General features: G+C 47.0%; 1 protein-coding gene across 1 annotated transcript in view; it reads right to left on the reverse strand.

The window, feature by feature from the left end:
- FSD1 (fibronectin type III and SPRY domain containing 1) overlaps positions 1–13885 on the reverse strand; it is a 28154-nt gene that overhangs the window by 13715 nt on the left and 554 nt on the right. The window contains exons 2-6 of the mRNA XM_079961088.1: positions 11286–11381; positions 10346–10477; positions 5417–5518; positions 3544–3566; positions 2196–2317 (exon numbers count right to left, since the gene is read on the reverse strand). Of these exons, the coding sequence (XP_079817214.1) occupies positions 2196–2317; positions 3544–3566; positions 5417–5518; positions 10346–10477; positions 11286–11381 (475 nt within the window). The remainder of the gene's footprint in view (positions 1–2195; positions 2318–3543; positions 3567–5416; positions 5519–10345; positions 10478–11285; positions 11382–13885) is intronic.

Here is a 13885-nt window from a genome sequence, read left to right on the forward strand (position 1 = left end):
TTTCTATGCCCAGCTGTCCTTTGTCCACAACAAATTGTTGCTGGTTTTTTTGGTTGAATATGTGCTATATGGTAATTTATGGACCTAATAGGTATCTAAAGCCATTTGCACGCAACAAAATATGTATTTTATAAAAGTAATTGTTGATCCCTTATTTTCAAGGCTGCTGGTCCCTTATTTTCAAAGTTGACAGCTATGTATATTGGCCATTAGCAGATTAGCTGCACTGCAGAAGGCATGCTGAGGAGACCACAGATTACAAAGAACGCAAAAATAACTTTTGCTAGGTTTTAATAACAAAAGCAAAAACTCCTTTTACAATATACCGTAAGCATGACCCAACCACTGACCCATCCACCAGAGTACTGAGAGAGCTAGGTCCTGCTCTTTTATATACTATACCCAATAGCTTAATTACCACAACTTAACAGCGCCTGCTATACTGCTTCACAGCTGTAAAACTAGGTCACGTTATTTGCTCTGGCCTTTAAAGAAACACACATCTTGTGGAACAATAATGAACCTTCAAATTTAAAGAGACCATTCAACAGTTATCAGCCACCAAAGATTTGGCGGTGTCTATCTCCAGGGCACTGGGCACTAGGTTTGCAAGTGGACAATCAGAGAGGATAGGTGCACAGAATTATAGATCAGGATACACTGTCGGATTTACGTATAAGCTAAACAAGCTATAGCTTAGGGCCCCACTCTCTTCGGGGGCCCCCAAAAAATTAAAGAAAAAAACACCTGGATGTACATTTCCAAAATATAAGATAAAAGACAAATAAAATAAAACCTACAGCAACAGTGTTTTGTGTTGTATAGGCTCCTAGGATGTAAGTCATGGGCCCCGCCTGCTAGCCTGCTCCCCAAAATATCCCTGGTTTGCTCCTTTCTATATATAGGGTGCCTACATTCTGCATGGACTGGTTGCACGGCCACATGTGCAAATGGCTTGAGATACCTATTAGGTCCATAAACGACCATATAGCATATATTCAACACAAAAAACAGCGACAATTTGTTGTTGACAAAGGACAGCTGGACATAGAAAGGGCCCCATTACCTTCAGTAGCTTAGGGCCTCACCAAACCTAAATCCGGCCCTGATCAGGAACCTTACTCAGACTCACCGAAATTAATGCATGTAGCTCATTTAATTCATTTATTTTATTTCGCAAGATGCTGAGTGTAGGACGAGCTCCAGGCAAGCAGAACTCAACAACCAAGGGAGGAGGGCAGCAGACTAGGCTCCACCGCCTTAAAATAATAATTACAAAAATCTTAGGGGGGATTTGTGCACGAATCTGCTTCTTTCACCCTCCCTCCCTCCAGTTCTTTCGCCCTTTGTATCTACGACAGGGACTGTGTTGTTGTCTTAGAACTTTGCACAGCACCTGGAAAAAGTTTGGGTTGAAATGACAACGCGACAACCCTGTGAGGTAGGTTAGGCTGATAGACGGTCAGCCAGCAAGTGGGAATTCGAACCCAGCACCCCCGCAGTGCTTGCCTGACATGCTAACCATCCAGGAACCCCTTTTATGAAGAGGCAAGTAGTAAGATCATGGATCCCCTACTGGTGAGGCTTGCCGACCTCCCGCAAAAGCAAAAATTTGACCTTTTGCTGTTAGGCAAAGATCAGAAGAAGATCTGGATGGTCGCCAGATTCTGTGTACAAATCTGTAGGCGCAGACCATCGCCCAACTCAAAACAGTCCGGCATGAAAATCCCAAAACTCGGTTCCATGGGTGACTCTGAGTCAACTCCCTGGGACAGTTTATTGTTGTACATTGTTTCTAAATTTATTGTTGTACGTTGTTTTACAATTGTTTTAATTGTCTGTTTTAACCATATTTGCACATCAGTTTCTAATGTTGTGAGTGTCCTCTATTTCAGAGACTTCTACTCTGCAGCTTCTTATAGTTTTAACTGCGAGTCTTTTAGTTCTTATGCTCCTACAGTTGTTTTAACTGCTTGTTTTTATTTCTTATCTGTTTTAATTATCAGTTTTTACCCTTCCATTATCTGTGTTTAATCTTGTATTTTATTCAGATGTTTTATCCTATGCTTGTTTCTTTGTCCGTATTTGCTCTAACAATTATCGGTTAAAAAAACACGAAACCTGCTATTTTATTTATATCTTTGTTTCTTTGTTTATCCTGGTCTGTGACCGTAATAAAGTTCAACCCCGAATACCTGGCAGAAATTTCAGAGATTGCAATATCCGACGCTCCTGGCCAAAATCGACCATCAGGTGGCTCATGTTGTCGCTGACTTTGGCCTTGAGGGAAAGGCGAAACGCAGGCGCCATGGTCACGCTGCAGAGGATTGGGTCCGAAGGGAGGGGGGTGGAGAGGAATTTGTTAGAGAGCGCCCCCGAAATAAACGACAACCCTCATCCCAACTGTAGTGGTTACATACGCTTCAAATTACAGACTCCGCTAACCCAGAAATAGTGCTTCAGGTTAAGAACTTTGCTTCAGGGTGAGAACAGAAATTGTGGTGGCAGCAGGAGGCCCCATTAGCTAAAGTGGTGCTTTAAGGTTTAGAACAATTTCAGGTTAAATACAGACCTCTGGAACGAATTAAGTACTTAACCTGAGGTACCACTGTACATCCACACAAATGGAGGGGGGGGCGAAGCAAAGAGGCCTTGGAGCAAAGATTGTGAAACATACAAGAACCCAGTGTCTAGACTTTGAGAGGGGTCAGCCCGGAAACCACTGAGAATACCAAGGTTTTTCATAATAATAATAATATTTTTTTATTTATACCCCACCCTTCCTGGTTCAAAAACTGGGCTCAGGGCAGCTAACAACAAATTTAAAGCACCAGATATCAAAGTGAAAAACAACTACCATATTTTTAGAAGACATCTGAAGGCAGCCCTGTTTAGGGAAGCTTTTAATGTTTACTAGGTTATTGTATTTTAATATTCCGTTGGAAGCCGCCTAGAGTGGCTGGAGAAATCCAGCCAGATGGGCGGGGTATAAATAATAAATTATTATTATTATTATTATTATTATTATTATTATTATTATTATTTGATGCAACAAAAAACAGCATAAAATACAGTATAAAACGTGAATAACAATAAATCAATTTAGGGGGTGGGTGGGAAGAGAATGCCATAGAACATGTGCAAAGCGTCTTTCCCTGACTACAAGCAAAGGTGAGTTTCAGTCTTTTTGTACAGGATGGGGCAGGTTGCTTCTGAAAACGTACAAAGTGGACTTTCCTTGCAGGGGGAGGGAAGGCCAAGAATAATATGAGGATTAGACACTCGAGCATCCCTCTCCAGGCTGCGTATGAACTGCTAAAGTCTCTTGCCCGCCATAACTGAAATTCAGGAATAAGTCGGGGGTGCGTCGAAAATAAATTGGTCCGCAGCAAGTTGGGCCTTGGATAAGGGCAGGAGGGGTATGGGATGGGGGCCTGAGCACAGGGACCATGGTGGTATATTTTATGCCCTTTGGTCTAAACGTGGTCTTTGGCAGAGGAGAAAACTTGTGGAGCAAGAGGTTTTTTCCGGAATGCAACGTACCTGTCTTTGATCTGCTTAGCAGCCTTCAAAGAAGCGCGAGAAAGAGGGCGAAAGAGTAAAAGAGAGAGAGAGAAAGGGAGGGAGAGAGGAAGGGGGTCACCAGTTATAATTCAAGACAAGGAAAACAGCACCAACACATTGTCTGTACAGGAATGGAGAACCTGCAACTTTCCAGGTGTTGCCCCAGCAGCCGAAGGTCAGGGATGATGGGTTTTGCAGTCAAGTAAGTTCTGGGCATATGAGATGCGGGTGGCGCTGTGGGTTAAGCCACAGAGCCTAGGACTTGCCGATCAGAAGGTTGGCGGTTCGAATCCCCGCAACGGGGTGAGCTCCCGTTGCCCGGTCCCTGCTCCTGCCAACCTAGCAGTTCGAAAGCACGTCAAAGTGCAAGTAGATAAATAGGTACCGCTCCGGCGGGAAGGTAAACGGCATTTCCGTGCGCTGCTCTGGTTCGCCAGAAGCGGCTTAGTCCTGCTGGCCACATGACCCGGAAGCTGTACGCCGGCTCCCTCGGCCAATAAAGCGAGATGAGCGCCGCAACCCCAGAGTCGGCCACGACTGGACCTAATGGTCAGGGGCCCCTTTACCTTAAGTTCTGGGCCCTCCCCAAGGTTCCCCATCTCTGTACTAGACTAAGGAATACCCACGCAAAGTTTAAAAGCACATTGCTCCCAGCAAAGAGTCCCTGAAACTGCCGGCCGTCTGTCCCCTCCCAACTCCCCCATTTGGCCTCAGAATTCATGATTGAATGTAAAAGCCTATCAACCATCCGTTCCTAAAATGCATGGTCTGAGACCTGCAGTTATTGGGCGATGTTATGTACTGAGTTGAATAGGATCCAAAATGTAGCAGTCTGATTGGTCCTAGAACAATAGGATTCAGAATGCAGCAGTCTGATTGGTCCTAGAACAATGCAGCAGTATGATTGGTCCGCAGGAGCCACCCAATCCAGCTCCAGGTGGAAGTGAATCAGCAACCTGATTGGCCTACAGGAGAATCCCGGAATTAGCCAATCACATGCAGCCCATTGTGTAAATAATATACAGTGGTACCTCGGGTTACAAACGCTTCAGGTTACATATGCTTCAGGTTACACACTCCACTAACCCAGAAATAGTGCTTCAGGTTAAGAACTTTGCTTCAGGATAAGAACAGAAATCGTGCTCCGGCGGCAGCAGCAGGAGGCCCTATTAGCTAAAGTGGTGCTTCAGGTTAAGAACAGTTTCAGGTTAAGAACAGACCTCCGGAACGAATTAAGTACTTAACCTGAGGTACCACTGTATATAAAGCAGATATTGTGGGGGAACTTCCATTCCTCCTCACCACTTTGAGCTGAATAAAGAGCATGAAATCCACTCTCGACTGCGAGTATATTTCAGAAATACCCATGCAAACCAAGTTTAAAAGGACATTGCTCCCAGCAAAGAGTCCCTGAAACTGCCGTTTGGCCTCAGAACTCATGATCCCACGATTGAACGTTAAAGCCTATCAACCGTCCATTCCTAAAATGCATGGTCTCAGACTGCAGTTATTGGGCAGGATACACATTTAGTTAATAATCATAATCTGATAATGATGGCCTTATTGCTCATGTGCTCGCTCTTTGTCGGTGGCTTACAGAACCCCCGACCTAAATTCCCACAGAAGTGCTGGCCAGTTTGGGCTCTGCGACAACAGGAATCCTGAAATATTTCCAAAGTCACACAGGCTTTGCAGAGCCTTGCATCTGTTCCGTCATCATTTACCGGTAATCCTGTTTCTCCAAAATATGTGGGCTGGGAGATTACCCGCCAAGCTCTCTACACCTGACCCACTCCCCAAACCACTGAGCCCATTGCCCAGGGAGGCAAGTCGAGCGAGCAGCTCTTTGTACCTGGTTGAAGTCATGGTTCTCAGCCCCCTGGAGTGTTTGGTTGGCTGTTTCCAGTAGTTCCTCGGAGCTCTCTAAGGCTTTTGTGCAAGCAGCCAGCTGGTTCTGGAGCAAGGAGTGATTTGTGGAACAGAAGAAGGAGAGAGGGAGAGAGAGAGAGAGAGAGAGAGAGAGAGAGAGAGAGAGATGTTATAGCAAGCATGTCTGAGGCTAGGTTCTGCCTGGTTCCCTGTAACTTGGCTTCTCGCAGTGAGGGAACCATCAGAAGGCCCTCGGCGCCGGACCTCAGCATCTGGGCAGAACGATGGGGATGGAGACGCTCCTTCAGGTATACTGGACCGAGGCTGTTTAGGACTTGAAAGGTCAGCACCAACACTTTGAATTGTGCTCGGAAACGTACTGGGAGCCAGTGTAGGTCTTTCAAGACCTATGTGGTTCCAAGTTATGTGGTCTCAGCGGTCGTTTCCAGTCACCAGTCTAGCTGCTGCATTCTGGATTAGCTGCAGTTTCCGGGTCACCTTCAAAGGCAGCCCCACGTAGAGCGCATTGCAGTAGTCCAAGCGGGAGCATGCACCACTCTGGTGAGACAGTCTGCGGGCAGGGAGGGTCTCATCCTGCGTACTAGATAGAGCTGGTAGACAGCTGCCCTGGACACAGATTTGACCTGTGCCTCCATGGATAATAATAATAATAATAATTTATTATTTATACCCCGCCCATCTGGCTGAGTTTCCCCAGCCACTCTGGGCGGCTCCCAATCAGTGTTAAAAACAATACAGCATTACATATTAAAAACTTCCCTGAACAGGGCTGCCTTAAGATGTCTTCTGAATGTCAGGTAATTCTTTATCTCTTTGACATCTGATGGGAGGGCGTTCCACAGGTCGGGCGCCACTACCGAGAAGGCCCTCTGCCTGGTTCCCTGTAGCCTCACTTCTCGCAATGAGGGAACCGCCAGAAGGCCCTCGGCGCTGGATCTCAGTGTCCGGGCTGAACGATGGGGGTGGAGATGCTCCTTCAGGTATACAGGACCGAGGCCGTTTAGGGCTTTAAAGGTCAGCACCAACACTTTGAATCGTGCTCGGAAACGTACTGGGAGCCAGTGCAGATCTCTCAGAACCGGTGTTATGTGGTCCCGGCGGCCACTCCCAGTCACCAGTCTAGCTGCCGCATTCTGGATTAATTGCAGTTTCCGGGTCACCTTCAAAGGTAGCCCCACGTAGAGCGCGTTGCAGTAGTCCAAGCGTGAGATAACCAGAGCATGCACCACTCTGGCGAGACAGTCCGCGGGAAGGTAGGGTCTTAGCCTGCGTACCAGGTGGAGTTGGTAGACAGCTGCCCTGGACACAGAGTTAACCTGCGCCTCCATGGACAGCTGTGAGTCCAAAATGACTCCCAGGCTGCGCACCTGGTCCTTCAGGGGCACAGTTACCCCATTCAGGACCAGGGAATCCTCCACACCTGCCCGCCTCCTGTCCCCCAAAAACAGTACTTCTGTCTTGTCAGGATTCAACCTCAATCTGTTAGCCGCCATCCAACCTCCAACCGCCTCCAGGCACTCACACAGGACCTTCACCGCCTTCACTGGTTCTGATTTAAAGGAGAGGTAGAGCTGGGTGTCATCTGCATACTGATGAACACCCAGTCCAAACCCCCTGATGATCTCTCCCAGCGGCTTCATATAGATGTTAAAAAGCATGGGGGAGAGGACGGAACCCTGAGGTACCCCACAAGTGAGGGCCCAAGGGTCTGAACACTCATCCCCCACCACCACTTTCTGAACACGGCCCAGGAGGAAGGAGCGGAACCACTGTATAACAGTGCCCCCAGCTCCCAGCCCCTCTAGACGGTCCAGAAGGATGTTATGGTCGATGGTGTCAAAGGCCGCTGAGAGATCCAGCAGAACTAGGAAACAGCTCTCACCTTTGTCCCTAGCCCGCCGGAGATCATCAACCAGCGCGACCAAGGCAGTTTCAGTCCCATGGTGAGGCCTGAATCCCGATTGGAAGGGATCCAAATGGTCCGTTTCCTCCAGGCGTGCTTGGAGTTGTTCAGCAACCACCCGCTCAATCACCTTGCCCAAGAATGGAAGATTTGAGACTGGGCGATAGTTGGCCAAATTGGCCGGGTCTAAAGATGTTTTTTTAAGAAGCGGTTTAATGACCGCCTCTTTCAGCGGGTCTGGGAAGGCTCCCTCACAGAGGGAAGCATTCACCACCCCGCAAAGCCCATCGCCCAGCCCTTCCCGGCTCGCTTTTATCAGCCAGGATGGGCAAGGATCAAGAAGACAGGTGGTCGGTTTCACTCGTCCAAGCAGCCTGTCCACATCCTCGGAGGTAACAGATTGGAATTGATCCCATATAACAGGACCAGACAGAACTCTAGCACTCTCCCGCCCTGGCCCTGCTCCCACTGTGGAGTCTACTTCCTTCTGAATCTGAGCGATTTTATCTGCAAAAAAACTTTGCAAAAGCATTGCAGGAGATCTTGGGGTCCCTACCAGGCCCCGGTGGTACAGGTGGTTCCGATAAACTGCGAACCACCTGAAAAAGTCTCCTGCTGCTGTTTTCTGCAGATGCAATGGAGGCGGCGAAGAAGGCCCTCTTCGCCGTCGCCATTGCCACTTGGTAGGCTCGACGTTGAGCTCTAACCCGTGTCCGGTCTGATTCAGAATGAGTTTTCCGCCACCGGCGCTCTAGCCGTCTCAACGATTGTTTCATCACCCTCAGCTCCGGGGAGAACCACGGGGCTGTCCGGGCTCCATGCAATCGGAGAGGGCGCTTCGGAGCCAGACAGTCAATAGCCCTGGTTAACTCCGCATTCCAGCGTGCCACCAGGGAATCAGCTGAAAGGCCATCAACTTGGGATAAAGCATCCCCTACCACTCTCTGGAAGCCAATTGGATCCATTAAGTGGCGGGGGCGGACCATCCGAATCGGTCCCACCTCCCTGCGGAGGGGAAGGGTTGCGGAGAAGTCCAGTTGCACCAGGTAGTGATCTGACCATGGCACTTCTTTTGTTTCGCTTTTAGTTAATGTCAGATCACCAACATCCGTAGAGGTAAACACCAAGTCTAAGGCATGTCCGTGTCTATGAGTTGGGCCAGACTTATTCAGGGACAGCCCCATGGAGGCCATGCTTTCCACGAAGTCCCGAGCTGCCCCTTGTAAGGTCGTGTCGGCATGGATGTTAAAATCCCCCAGGACAACCAAGCTAGGTGTCTCCAGGAGTATATCCGCCACGACCTGAAGCAGCTCGGGCAGGGAATCCTTGGTGCAGCGGGGAGGTCGGTACACCAGTAGGAATCCTGTACTGCCCCTATTGCCCAACTTCCAGAACATGCACTCAGAAAACTGGGTCTTCCCAATAGGACGCCTGGTGCAGACTAATGACTTCCTAAAAATCGCTGCAACCCCCCCTCCCCGCCCACATGACCTGGGTTGCTGTGCGTAAGAGAAACCTGGTGGGCAAGCAGCGGCAAGGAGAGGCCCATCTGCCTCATCCAACCAGGTCTCTGTCACACATGCCAGGTCAAATCCTCCATCCACAATCAGGTCGTGGATGGCAGTGGTTTTATTCACCATTGACCTGGCATTGCACAGCAACACTTTCAGGTCATGTGGGTTTCCCTTGCTGATTACTGTATCCTTCCGGTCAGGACCAGACCTGGAGGCAGGGATAGTCCTCAAACAACGACTAAACCTGCCTCCTCGGTAATGACATGGTCTGGTCTTAGCATAACTCCTCCTCCTGCCCGTGATCACTGAGATCGGGTGTCCCAATACATCTCCCCCTGTGGAACCTGCCCCACCCAATCTATTGGCTGAGGCCCACTCCCAGGCAGCCATGACCCTCCCCCTTAAAAGGCAAAATACAAACTATATAATAATTTAACAGAATAATAATAATAATAAAACAAAACAGAACAAAACAAAACAAAACAAAGCAAAACAAGGAACAATAATGCTGACTAAGTGCTTATCCCACCCCAAGCAAAAATAAAATAATGAAATAATATAATATTATAAAAAACAACAACCACCATTTAAAGTGCTGCAAATTAAAAACGATTAAAACATTTAAAACCATTTTGTCCATTGCTGCCGGTAGCTGCTCAGGCCTCTTATGCTGTGGCAGTGAGTGCAGGCCCCGCCCCCTAGGCCGGATGGAGTTGGCAGGAGAGGGAGCGGTCCTCCCAACACTCACGCAAGCAGCAGCAGCAGCAGCAGCAGCAGCAGCAGTTGTGTCCCGGAGGCCTCTCTCAGGCCTCTTATGCTGTGGCAGTGAGTGCAGGCCCCGCCCCCTAGGCCGGATGGAGTTGGCAGGAGAGGGAGCGGTCCTCCCAACACTCACGCAAGCAGCAGCAGCAGCAGCAGCAGCAGCAGCAGTTGTGTCCCGGAGGCCTCTCTCAGGCCTCTTATGCTGTGGCAGTGAGTGCAGGCCCCGCCCCCTAGGCCGGATGGAGTTGGCAGGAGAGGGAGCGGTCCTCCCAACACTCACGCAAGCAGCAGCAGCAGCAGCAGCAGCAGCAGAGAGTCCAAAATGACTCCCAGGCTGCGCACCTGGTCCCTCAGGGACACAGTGACCCCATTCAGGACCAGGGAGTCCTCCACACCCGCCCGCCCCCTGTCCCCCCAAAACAGTCCTTCTGTCTTGTCAGGATTCAACCTCAATCTGTTAGCCGCCATCCATCCTCCAACCGCCTCCAGACACTCACACAGGACCTTCACTGGTTCTGATTTAAAAGAGAGGTAGAGCTTTTGGGGGCGGAGGGAGGAATCCACAATTCTGATAGTTTGGACTCTGAAATGAGGAATATAGAATTGTAGAGTTGGAAGGGACACTAAGAGTCATCTAGTCTGACCCCCGTGCAGTGCAGGGATTATGCACCACTCTGGCCAGACATCTCTTTGCAATACAGGTGCCCCTTACCTGCAACTCGTAAGTCCTGCTGGCTCGATCCTGTTTGATCTTCATCACCATCCCATCCTTCAGCTCGTCCAACAGGGTGAACAGCGACTGGAACTCTGCCTCAAGGTCTTGCTGGACTCGGTCCGAATTGGCCTGGCAGGATGAAATCAGGCACGTATGAGCTTGATACAAAAATGTATCATATAATTGTTGTCGATCACTGGCTTGTAAATTTGCTAGCTTTAATGAGATGACTGCAGAGGTGGAGATTTGCCAGATTTTTTTGATGGGGAGGTGGCACGTGAAAATGTTTATAATAAAAGCAGCAAAGGATTTGAGTCAAGAAAGATCTCAGAAGCAGAGTTATTAACTCAAATAACAGGGAGCATTTTATTATTGAACTATCACTCAGTAGATAAATAGGTACCACTCTGGCTGGAAGGTAAATGGCGTTTCCGTGCATATGAGAGTTCTGGGCATATGAGATGCGAGTTCTGGGCATATGAGATGCGGGTGGCGCTGTGGGTTAAACCACAGAGCCTAGGACTTGCCGATCAGAAGGTTGGCGGTTCGAATCCCCGTGATGGGGTGAGCTCCCGTTGTTCGGTCCCTGCTCCTGCCAACCTAGCAGTTTGAAAGCACATCAAAGTGCAAGTAGATAAATAGGTACCACTCCACCGGGAAGGTAAACGGTGTTTCCGTGCGCTGTTCTGGTTCGCCAGAAGTGGCTTAGTCCTGCTGGCCACATGACCCGGAAGCTGTACGCCAGCTCCCTCGGCCAACAAAGTGAGATGAGCGCCACAACCCCAGAGTTGGCCACGACTGGACCTAGTGGCCAGGGGTCCCTTTACCTAGTAGGCTGATTATACAGTCATGCAACTTCCTCTGACGAGGGTCTGCGCCAAGACCTCTCACTGCAGAAATCAAACTCTGCTGACCCCTGAACTCTCAGCCCAGTTACCTCCACGTTCTGCAGCATCTGTTTGAGGACATAGATGAAATTTTGGATTTCCTCGTTTTTCACAGCCAGGGTGGTGATGATCTTTCTAAGGGCGTCCTGTCCCAGAAGGAAAAAAAAATCTTGAATCAACGGCTCCTTTTATTTGCGTGTGTTCGTGCATTCCTTTCATGCCCTCTGATGACACTTTAACCACCCAGGTGTCCTTGCTATTGAGTATTCACGATAATAATAGAATTGTGGAGTCAGAAGGGACACCCGAGGGTCATCTAGTCCAACCCCCTTGTGATGCAGGACTCTTCCGCCCATTGTGGGGCTCGAACCCACAGCCCTGAGATTAAGAGTCTCAGGCTCTGTCCACTCAGCTACCTGGGGAGGTCAGATACGCTCCCACTTTCTCAATGAAACTTTTTAAAATTTGCTTTTCAAATTATCCTGAAACTGCAGTGACAAGTAAACAATAAAAAGAAATCAATAATATAGCCAGTGAAAGGCAGGGCACACAAATCCTAAACACCTGTCTGTTTATCTATCATCTATCTATCTATCTATCTATCTATCTATCTATCTATCTATCATCTATCTATATCTATCTATCTATCTATCTATCTATCTATCTATCTATCTATCTATCTATCTATCTATCTATCATCTATCATCTATCTATCATCTATCTATCTATCTATCTATCTATCTATCTATCTATCTATCATCTATCTATCTATCTATCTATCTATCATCTCTCATCTCTATCTCTATGTCATAAAATTTACACACCACTTGATTGTAAAACAACAATAACCTCAAAGCGGTTTACAAAACAGGTAAGTCAATAAAACCAAGAAAAAACTACAGCCCAATTTTAAAACATACAAAAGCTAAAATGCTGGAAAAGATTGCAGTTAGCTCAGTTTTCTAAAAATCTGGGTGGGCTTGCCCAAACAAGGATGCTTTTGGCAGGCGCTGGGAAAGGTGACATGAAGATGCCTTGCTTGAGCTCAAGAGGCAGTGAGTTCCACAGTAAATGACCCAGTTCTTACAAATGTGGAGCGGCTATTGCGTGCGGCACCTGCTGATCAAAGCGGTCGAGTGGCGCGTGAGTTTTGAATTTTGCAAAAAGGAACATAGGTCAAAATTGTAAGTCTCCTGATAAAGCATTTTTAAAACATTCTCTTTGCAATTTCGTTTATTGCATATCTTAAGACAACCGTCCTTTTAAAAATACATTTCTGCATTGCCCGGGGTTGGACTAGATGACCAATCCTACAATTCTATGATTCTAAGTTTCCCCCAGCCATGGAACATCTCCCATCCTTTCTTGGAGATGCCCAAGATTTGAATCTGGATCTCTGCTTGCCAAGCAAATGTTCCGCCACTCAGCTATGGCACAGCTACAAAATTAAGGAAGATTCTAGTCCTCATGAGAAGCCCGAACACAAAGAAGCTGTCTTTTATGAGCCAGACACCTGGTTCCTTTAGCACAATAAGCCACACCACTTTGGCAGTGCTCTCTTCTACATTTTTTTATTTTTATTTTTATTTTTCCTTTCCAAATGCTTTTTATTGAGATTTAAGAATACCAACACCAACCAACAAAAACATCAAATCTTATTACATATTACATATATCCTACTTTATGCTCCATAGAGCCGTTGACTTCCGTCTTTCCCTTCCACAAGTTTTATTATTCCAATCTATAATTCACAGTTTCATTGGTTAAAAATTACACCATGACATAAGATTTAATTCAATCCTGGCAACGTTTTCATATTTCTACAGTTCTCACTTATATAAACCATAAATTTACTCCATTCGTCTCCTCCTGATTGCGAATTCTGTGTGTCAATTTTGCCATTTCAGCGTATTCAACCAGCTTTATCTGCCATTCCCTTACAGTCGGAATCTCCTGTAACGTCCACTTTTGGGCTATCAAAACTCTAGCTGCTGTTGTTGCATACAGATATAATCTTTGGTCTGTCTTCTTAATATCTTCTCCCACCAAACCAGCAAAAATTCTTCTGGCTTTTTTGGAAAAGTATATTTAAACATCTTTTTTAACTCATTATAGATCAATTCCCAAAACTCTTTTATTTTGTTACATGACCACCACATGTGGTAAAAATCGCCGTCTTTTTCCTTGCATTTCCAACAAGTTTTGCTACTTGTCCTATACATTTTTGCCAGTTTGGTGGGAGTGAGATACCAACGATAGACCATTTTCATAACATTCTCTTTTAAAGCAGAGAGCATGCAGTGAATTTTAGACTCTCATTCCAAAGTTTAGCCCATGCATCATAGTTTATGTTTTGTCCCAAGTCAATACCATTTAGTCATGGCTTCTTTTATGAATTCATCTTTTGTGTTCCATTCTAATAAAAGACTGTACATTTTCGAGAGTGGTTTGAGCTTACTTTCTATAATATCTGTTCGGAATTTTGATTTCTTATCGTCAAATCCTAGTTTTTATCATCTTTAAGAACACCATTGACTTGATGGTATTGCAGCCATCCTGTCAATTTTTCTGCAATGCAATTGGAGGGCTTCAATTTCCAACCTTCTACGTTTTTTTTAAAAAAATCCTTGCACACAGAAAAGCAGGACAG

This window comes from Podarcis cretensis, assembly GCF_951804945.1.
Source record: "Podarcis cretensis genome assembly, chromosome: 18".
Lineage (NCBI taxonomy): Eukaryota > Metazoa > Chordata > Lepidosauria > Squamata > Lacertidae > Podarcis > Podarcis cretensis.